The sequence below is a fragment of the Grammomys surdaster genome, unplaced genomic scaffold (genome assembly GCF_004785775.1).
Source record: "Grammomys surdaster isolate TR1022 unplaced genomic scaffold, NIH_TR_1.0 126187, whole genome shotgun sequence".
Lineage (NCBI taxonomy): Eukaryota > Metazoa > Chordata > Mammalia > Rodentia > Muridae > Grammomys > Grammomys surdaster.
This window is the reverse complement of record NW_021620993.1, coordinates 7,115,883-7,125,882: the sequence shown is the minus strand read 5'-3', so window position 1 is coordinate 7,125,882 and position 10,000 is coordinate 7,115,883. Positions and strand designations below refer to the sequence as shown.

The 10,000-nt window shown below is 43.4% G+C and overlaps 1 protein-coding gene across 1 annotated transcript in view; it reads left to right on the top strand.

Annotated features, from left to right (window-relative positions):
* Sfi1 (SFI1 centrin binding protein) overlaps window positions 1-10,000 on the top strand; it is a 66,753-nt gene that overhangs the window by 17,353 nt on the left and 39,400 nt on the right. The window contains exons 5-7 of the mRNA XM_028758133.1: window positions 206-316; window positions 2,109-2,203; window positions 8,705-8,822. Coding sequence (XP_028613966.1) covers window positions 206-316; window positions 2,109-2,203; window positions 8,705-8,822 — 324 coding nt within the window. The remainder of the gene's footprint in view (window positions 1-205; window positions 317-2,108; window positions 2,204-8,704; window positions 8,823-10,000) is intronic.

Sequence of the window (10,000 nt, the reverse complement as noted above, 5' to 3'; positions counted from 1 at the left end):
ATCTGCAATAGCTAAAGTCCTAAGTGTGGTTGGTTGTCTTGATCCTGGTGTATGCTGTACTGAGCTTGGGAGCTGACAACCAGTGTGTCAGTTACCATGCTTTGCTGTTTGGTTGAGAAGGGCAATGTTAAGTGAAGCTTACCATTGACAGAGATGTCAGCCCAGCTGCCTCACATCAGCTTTCTGATGTTCTCCATCTCCTTAGGTTTTTCCATGAGCAGAAAATACTACAGAAGGTCTTTGGAGGATGGAGGGAAGAATGGTGGGTCTCCCAGAGGGAGTGGAAACTCTGCGTTCGAGCTGATTGTCACTACAGGTTGGCTTTTATGTCTTCTTTATGCTTGTTGAAATACAAATTTTACAGTGTGTCAAACAATTATACAATGTCTTGTTTCTGTTCCAAAGGAGTAAAGTTTTGGATTGCCTTCTAGCTTTTTAAAAATCCTTTGAGGCTAAGTGAATCCTTACTTATTTTCGGTTATGTCTGTGCAAACACATATGTATGCTTCCTCTGATTCAGATAAAAATGTTGGCCATGCTGAGTACCTGGAAGCTTTACTCACAGAATCCATTTATTTCTAAATCTGAGAGTTTTGTTTTATATAGTGATTAGTTCTAGCATACTGATTATGATCCAGAAATAGTGTGTTCGACATAGATATTTGGAAAAATAGGCTGGGTCAGGTAGCTGAATGAGAGAGTAAGTAGGTTTAATCCCTAGCACCAAAAATACAATTTAAAAACAAAAAGGACGAAAGAAGAATATTTTATGCCACTCACATTGCAAGCAATAAATGGAGAGAGAAGTAAAAATTACATCAAATACCAGTTCTTAGGGCAAGTGAGGTAACTTAGCAGATAAAGACACTTGCTGCCTCCTGATGACTGGAGCCGGATCCCCAGAACCACAGAGGAGAGAGCCAGCTCCGATGTGCACATTGTCCTTAGACCTGTACACTTCCACTGTGCTCCAAACACCCTTCCACACAATAAATATAACTCAATTCTGTTTGCTTTGTTTAGAGAAAGAGTCTCTACGTAGTCTTAACTGTCCTAGAAGTCACTCTGTAGACCAGGCTGGCCTCAAACTCAGAAATTCACCTGCCTCTGCTTCCCAAGTGCTGGAATTAAAGGCGTGCACCACCACCGCCCGGCTCTACATAGTCTTAACTGTCCTAGAAGTCACTCTGTAGACCAGGTTGGCCTAGAACTCACAGAGATCCACCTGCCTCTGCTTCCCAAATGCTGGGAGTATACCACCACACCTTTGTCTACAAAACTCTTTAAAGATACATTTTTACAGAATAAAAAGCAAAACAAAACACTATACAGTCGTTTGTAAGATGAGGGTCACCTCTATAATTAGTTCAGATTATAAAGCAGACAGCTTTGAGGATTGGGAAAGCAAAGTTGCCTCTCCTTTATCACATGCTGCTGTGTGGAGAGTGACTCCTTCAAGGAGAGAAGTGTCACTGTGCTTGGAGAAAATGAATTTCCTAAGGCCTTACAGGGCTTGATTGGCTCAGGAGCTTTGATGTTTATACAGAAACAGTGGGTCTGATGCAGAGCTGAGAGGGCTGGATAAGAGTGCCTTACACTGAGGAGCACAGCTGGGCCGGAAAGAACTCGCTGCTGTGGATGTGGAGAGCAGGGAAGCTGGCGTTTTAAGCTATTTTATATGTACAGGGGCTTTGCCTGCATGTATGTCTATGCACCATGCACACGGAATACATCAGAAGCCAGAAGAGGGTATAGGATTCCCTGGAACTGGGGTTACAAATGGTTGTGAGCTGCCATGTGGGTGCTGGGAACCTAACCCAGGTCCTAGAAAAGCAACCAGTGCTCTTAAACACAGAGCAATCTCTCTAGCCCCAGTTAGTTTTAGATGGTTCTACCATCAAGGGTCAGAACAGTCCATTACTTTCCAGAGAAATCCTTGTGCTAATCTTAGGTAGCACCCACATTCCAAACAACTGTAACGTCTCCTGATCAATTCTGTCAACTATAGCTTTCTCCTTCTAGAATGTTCCTAAGTGTAGAAGCAGATGGGTAGTAGTTACTTTGTTTGTTGTCTTACCGTAAGCCCCGTTTGTGTTTTGGCTCCTCAGATACTACTTGTACAACCTGATTTTCCAGAACTGGAAGACCTTTGTGTACCAGCAACGGGAGATGAGGACAAGGTTCCAAAGAGCTGAGCATCACGGTGAGAGAGGGGAGAGTATCTCAAGATGCCTGGACTGGCTGTCCCAGGTCTTCTGGGAAGGAGTATCACCTGGGTGAAGCAGAGCACATGCTTGATTTCCTTTCTTCTTCGTAGAGTGTGATCTAGTTGACTCTTCTGTCTGATTAGATGCTGTGTCTACGTTTTGTGTAGTTTGGGCATTTGAAACTCGTTAGGTAGAATATGTGAGCTGGCTGGACCTGGCCTGCAGGTTTGCCTTAACTCAGCAAAGCACAACTGCTCTCCCTCAGTGTAGACCTGTACTTCCTCCCCTGTCTTGGTGTATGTGTTCACATCTCCCTCTGTGAATGTACGCTGTAGTTATGAGCCTTTTGTTAAAGTTATGATTTGTAGGTGTTTTCTTCTAGTCTGTGGTTTGTTTTTGTATCTTTTTGGTGTCTGTTGAAGTTCTTTTTTTAGAAGTTTATTTTATATTTATTTCTTTTATGTGTATGAATGTTTTGCTGCATGTATGTCCATGAGCCACATGTGTGCCTGGTGCTTATAGGAGTCAGAAGTGGGCATCTGTTTGGAACAGGAGTTATTCATATGGCTGTGAGCCAGCATGTGAGTGCTGGGCATGAAACATGGGTCTTCCAGGAGCAGCCAGCGCTCTTAGTTACTGAGCCGTTGCTCCAGCCCTATTCAAGATCTTTTAAATGGGTTGTTTGTGTTCTTACAGTTTTGAGAGTTTGGCTTGATCTTGTGGTTCTGGTGCTGAGGAGATATGTTGTAAGGCAAGCAGAGTATTTGGAAGACTACCCAGCTGTTCGGAAGGCTGAAGCAGAGGTCATTTGAACTCAGGAATTCAAGACAAACCTGGGCCACAAAGAAAGACTCCCTTCTTAAACAAAGATGTGTATGTGTTCATGTCTCCCTCTGTGAATGTACGCTGTAGTTATGAGCCTTTTGTTAAAGTCATGATTTGCAGGTGTTTTCTTCTAGTCTGTGGTTTCTCTCTGTATTATTTTTAACTTTGATATTTAATTGATCTATTTCTATTTTGGATTGTATTATTAATATCACATTTTACCTGTATGTCTATGAACTCTGTAACCTAAGACCACAAAGATTTTCTCCTGTGATTCTGAAGATTTGTAGTCGTATATGTAAGCCTTGTGTATCTTGCAACCTTGCTAAGCTCATGTTTGCTCTAGGAGGTTTTTTGTAGATTCTTTTTTTTTTTTTTTTTGGTTTTTCAAGACAGGGTTTCTCTGTGTAGTCCTGGCTGTCCTGGAACTCACTCTGTAGACCAGGCTGGCCTTGAACTCAGAAATCTGCCTGCCTCTGCCTCCCAAGTGCTGGGATTAAAGGCGTGTGCCACCACTGCCCGGCTCTATTGGATTTTTAAAAAGTTTTTATTTTTATTTTATGTGTATGACTGCTTTGTCTGTGTATATGTATGTACACTACATGTATGCAGTGCCTGTAGAGTCAATGAGAGAGCTTCAGATTCCCTGGACAGGTGGTTGTGACCCACCATGTAGGTTTTGGGAATTCCTGGGTCCTCTGTAAGAGAGGCCAGTATATTTAACTAATGGCTGAACAGTCTTTCCAGGTTCTCATTGGGTTCTGAGGGGTCAAACTCAGGTCTTCATGCTTGTGCCACAAACAGCTTGCTGGTCGGGCATCTCTTTAATCACCCACTGTCCCTCTTTTTTATGTTGACGCAGGGTTTTGGTGAGTTGTTCAGGCTGGCTTCAATCTTGGATCTCCTACCTGAGTCTCTTGAATGAACTGAAATGATTTCTTTGTTAAATGTTTAGTAAAATCTGATAAGGTCCTCTATACCTGAATTGTCTTTGTTGAAAGGGTTATAGCTTGACTTCAAGCTTTAGTAGATATAAGATGATTTATTCCCTCTCCAATGAGCTTCCAAGGAATTGGCTCATTTTAATATGGTATCAGATTTATGAGTCAGTAGTTTTCTATTATTATATTATGTTGAATCTATAGTTATAAGGTCACTGTCCTCTTGATTTTACTTTGAGAGACCAGACCTTGCTGTGCAGTTCCAGCTGATGTGAGTGCTGAGGTCATGGGCACATAACCCTTAGAACCCTCCTTCCTTCTGAGAGTGGTCATTTATGTCAGTCTGCCTTGGGCTTCACCTGTTCTACTGACATCTTCAAAGGTCCTAGTTTTTTTCTGTGCTGTGATAAATGCTGACCAAAGCCAACTTGGGGAGGCTTTTGTCAAGGACGCCAATGCAGGAGCACGAGGCAGGAACAGAATAGAGACCATGGAGGAAGTCTGCTTTCTGGCTTGCTCCCCTTGACCTTGCATTGTGTCCTGGAAGGTAAAATGAACCCTTTCCATCTCAGGTTGGTTTGGGTCATTGTTGTATTGTAGCCATAGGAGGTAAGCAAGGACATCAAATAACCAGTATCTGTATCCATGGTATTCTCTATGGCTTCCCTGTCTCCAGTGTCTTCCTTGATTTGTATTCCTTTCATTACTTCGAACTTACTTCTGCAAGCTTTGGTTTGAATTTGACCTCTCGCTAGATTTTTTTTTTTAGCTGATCAAGATAATTTTAATTTTTTTATCCTTTTTTTAAAAAAATTGGATATTTTATTTATTTACATTTCAAATGTTATCCCCTTTCCTGGTTTTCCCTCTGCAAACTCCTTATTCTGTCCCCCCTTACCCTGCTTCTATGAGGGTACTCCCCCACCCACCTACCCACTCCTGCCTCACTGCCCTAGCATTCCTTCACAGGACCAAGGGTCTCCCATTGATGCCAGATACGGCCCCATCAGCTCCTTCAGTCTTTCCGCTGACTCTTCCATTGGGGTCCCTGTGCTCAGTCCAATGGTTGGCTGCGAGCATCCGCATCTGTATTGGTTAGGATCTGGCAGAGCCTCTCAGGAGACAGCTGTATCAGGCTCCTGTCAGCAGTAGTGTCTGAGTTTGGTGTCTTCGTGTGGGATGAATCTCTAGGTAGGGCAGTCTCTGGATGGCCTTTCCTTCAGTTTCTGCTCCACTCTTTGTCCCTGTTTTTCCTTTAGACAGAGGCAATTCTGGGTTAAAATTTTGGAGATGGTTGTGTGGGCCCATCTCTCAACTGGGGGGGCCATGCCTAACCTCTGGATATGGTCTGGACAGGTTCTCTCTCCCCTTTGTGGGGTATTTCAGCTAATGTCATCTCCTTGGGGTGCTCGGAGAATCTTGCTTTCCTGGCACCTGGGACTTTCTGGTTGCTACCCTCAGTTCCCCATCCCCCATTGCTACACGCCTCTGTTCAATTTCCTAGCCCTCTGTACATCTCCTCCATTTCCTCCCATACCTGATTCTTCCCATCTTTTTTCCCTCCCCCCTTCTCTTCCTCTCAAGTCCCTCCCACCCTCTACTTCCCTTGATTATTTTGTTCCCCCTTCTAAGTAGGACTGAAGCATCCACTCTTTGGTCTTCCTTCCTCTTGAGCTTCAGGTGGTACATGCACCACTTTTAACCACATAGCCATCTCTCCATCTTGTGTCTAGATTTTTTGTTTCCCCTCCCTTCTCCCTCTAGCTCTGACCCTGCTTGCTCCAGCCCCGCTCATTCTGGCCCATAGGTTTTTATTCATTTATTATATTTAAGTACACTGTAGCTGTCTTCAGACACCTCATAAGAGGGCATCAGATCTCATTACAGATGGTTGTGAGCCACCATGTGATTACTAGGATTTGAACTCATGACCTCCGGAAGAGCAGTCAGTGCTCTTAACCACTGAGCCATCTCACTAGCATGTGTCTAGATTTTTAAAAAATACATATTTACTTTTATTATTTTTAATAATAGGCACATCGTACCTTTTCTTAAATTAAACAAACATATTTTATTTATATGTGTACTTATGTGCATACATGTACATGAGTACCTGTGGAGGCCAGAAAATGTTGTTCATTCACCTGGAATGGGGTTATAGTTGTAAGCTGTTCAAAGTGGGCACTGGGAACCAAACTCATGTCTTCTGAAAGAATGAACAGTAGTTGGTTCTTTTATTCTTTAATCCCAGCATTTGGGATGCAGAGGTAGAAGAATCTCTGTGAATTCAAGGCCTGCCTAGTCTACATACAGACTTACAGGACAGCCAGTGCTTCATAGAGAGACACCAAAAGGGGGCAGGGTGGGCGGTGCACCACTCTTAGCCAGTTAGCCATATCTCTGTCTTGTTTCTAGATTTAAAAAATACATATATTTATTGTTATTATTTTTAACGTATAGGTGTGCCAGCTGATGTAGCACACACCTGGAATCCTAGCATTTGGGAGGGAGAGGCAAGTGAATCTCTTGAAATTGAGGTTGATCTGGTCTACAGAGTGAGTTCCAGGACAGCCAGGATACACAGAGAAACCCTGTCTCAAAAAACAAACAAACAAACAAACAAACTAAAGAGATCATCTGTGATTCCTAGGTGGGCCTTGAACTCGTTTTTGAAAATTTCTTTTAGATAGTTGAGAACCTGGCTTAAAAAAGGGTGTGTGTGTGTGTGTGTGTGTGTGTGTGTGTGTGTTGGTTTCTGAGTTGTGTCCTAAGACATACTTCTTTTGGAACTTAGAAAATTATTTTATGTATGAGTGTTTTGCCTTCACATATGTATGTGCAACATGTTTGTGTTTAGCGTACACAGAGGTCAGATGAAAACACTGGATCCCCTGTAACTGGAATGACAGACCGTTGTGCTGGGAACTGAGCAGGAATCCTCTGCAAAAGCAACCCGTGTTCTTAACTGCTGAGCTGCTTCACTCCTCAGGCCCTGGCCTTGAACTCTGTCAGTTAAGGACTCTAGTGTGTCATTATGGTCACAGGATGCTAGTTAGTATGATTTCAGTTCTTTTACTATTTTAAGGCTTAGATTGTCTTTGGTTGATTGGTTGGTTTGGGTTTGAGTTTTATTTTTTGAGACAGGGTTTCTCTGTGTAGCCGTCCCTGACTGTTCTGGAACTTACTCTGTAGACCAGGCTGCCTTGAACTCACAGAGATCCACCTGCCTCTGCTCCAGAGTGCTAGGATTAAAGGTGAGAGCCACCACCATCCTGGTTGCATAGATTGTTTTATATTGTAAGTGATGTACATTTTCTTGGTGATGTGTTTCCTGCTGCCTTCTTTGTTATTTATAGTTGTAATAGATATGGCTGAATGTTTTATAGTAGAAAAAGGGAAAGTCAGTTGATTTTTTTAAGGTAAAAGGTTCTTTCCACAGTTGGGAAAATGGGTGTCACTAAACTGCTTTGCAAGATAAGCATGAGGACCTGAGTTTGATTCCTTAGAACCCATGTAAAATGACAGGCATGCTTCCACTCCTAGCACCCAGAGTGGAGGCAGGAGAATTCCTGTGCCTCTCTGGCTTAGGTAGTCTAGTTTAATTGGTGAGCTTCAAGTTGCCTGAGAGGCCTTGTCTTGAAAAATAAGGCCAAATCTGGTAGTGCACACCTTTAATTCCAGCATTTAGGAGACAGAGATACGCTCATTCTGTGAGTTTGAGGGTAGCCTGGACTACTCGCCTTCTAGAGGTAGTTCCAAACCAGCCAGGCTACATAGAAACCTGGTCTCAAAGAAACAGGAGGAGGAGGGGGCAGGGGTGCAGCACAGTGGGCAGAGTGCAGGTTACCTTTAAAAGCTTGTTAACATCACTTGTCACTTGAGCTGGCTTGAATCCTTTGTTCATTTTATAACACTACACAGTATTTCCAGCAGAGGGCACTTGGAGGCTGGAGAACAGATACTGGCTTTGAAGATGGGCGAAGTACAGAAAGTCCTTAAGCTGGTGTCATGACAGAAACTAATAGATTCCTCACACCCTTTAAATGTTTTCTTACATTTGTGTGTTTGTTTAAATGTGTGGGGGCTCCTATAAACCATGTATGCTCGTGTGAGGTCAGAAATCAACCTTTTCTCCTTCTTTTGGGTGGGCTGCAAAGATTGAACTCAGACTGCCAGGTTTGGCAGCAAACCCCTTAATCACTGAGCCATCTCACTGGCCCTCTCTACCCATTTTATTTTTTTCAGATTTTATTTTCAATTATGTGTATGTGTCTATGTCTGTGTGTAGAAATGTGCAGATGTTTGCAGAGGCCAGAAGAAAGACATCAGGTCTGTCCTGGAGCTGGAGTTACAAGTGCTTTTGAGCTGACAGTGTGGGTGCTGGGAGTGGAACTGCACCTGTGCAAGAACAGTAGATACTCTTAACTGCTGAGCCATCTCTCTAGTCCAGTTTCCACCCCCCACCCCCCACCCCCACCCCCGTCCCTTCTCCCTCTTGCTCCGTCCCCACTCGCTCCGGGGGCCCTGCTCTGGCCCAAAGTACACTGTAGCTGTCTTCAGACACCCATATGAGGGCATACGATCTCATTACGGATGGCTGTGAGCCACCATGTGGTTGCTGAGATTTGAACTCACGGCCTCCTGAAGAGCAGTTGGTGCTCTTAACCACTGAGCACCTCACCAGCCCCCAGTTTCCACCTTTTTATAAAGATATCTCTTTGATGTCTCTAGATACAAAGCAGAAGATGCGCCAAGCCTGGAAGTCCTGGTTGGTATACATGGTTGCTCGTAGGACAAAACTTCACATGAAGACCACTGCTCTAGAGTTTAGGAGGCGGAGTGTCTTATGGTGAGTGTGTGGGGCACCACAGGTCAGCAAACAGCATTTTACCTCAGCACTGGTATGATGCCTTAGTTCACTCTTCTCGGCAAAATGCTTAGAACACAGTTGATACCTATAAATACCCATTGATAACATTCAACTATAATATTGAATTTTATATAATCATGATTAATTCTAATTAAGCACTTACAGTGTTCTAAGCCTTGTTAACTTTGTGTATATAATTCTTGGGGGTAGGATGTGAGCTGGCTAGTCTTATATCAACTTGACACAAGCTAGGGTTAATTATCTGAAAGGAGGGAACCTCAATTGAGTAAGTACTACCATAAGATTGGGCTGTAGGCAAGCTTGTAGGGCATTTTCTTAATTAGTGATTGATGGGAGAGGGCCCAACCCATTGTATGTGGTGCCATCCCTGGGCTGCTGGTCCTGGCTTTAATAAAAAAGTAGGCTGAGCAAGCCATGCGGAGCAAGCCAGTAAGCAGCACCCCTCAGTGGTCTCTGCATCAGCTCCTGCCTCCATGTTCCTTTTCTGTTTGAGCTCCTGTCCTGACTTCCTTCTTTGATGAACCATGGTATGTATGTGTAAGCCAAATAAACCCTTAACTTGCCAGGTTGCTTTGGTTAATAGTGTTTCACCACAGCAATAGAAATGCCAGTTAGGACGGTGGTACAGGGGAGTGAATGTAGGGTCTATCACGTGGCTGATAAATACTCCACCATTGAGCCATGTGCTTGCTGTTTTTTTTTTTTTTCTTTCTTTGTAGACCAGGTTGGCCTCGAATTCAGAGATTTTGGCCTGTCTCTGCTTGCCTCTTGAGTGCTGGGATTAAACCAGATTCTACCATGCCCAGATCCTTAGCTGTCTTTTTACTTTTTATTTTGAGTAGTCTGAGCTTGAATTCTCTCTGCAGCCCAAGCTAGTTATTATTTGGCCTTTGGCCCTCTTGACTTAACCAAATAGTTGGGGTTACAGGTCCACATCCACAGGCGTGTGTTATAATGTGAAGTATTTGACTTAATCCTTGGCATAAAATACAAGTATATTACTATATACATCATCATGTACAGTAAGGCTCAGAGAAGTTAAAAGACTTGTCTGAATTCTTGTAAATTTGTCATTGAAAAAAAAATGAGGGCTCACTGTCCACTGCAGCCCCTGCTCTGCATCTCACCAGGCTCAC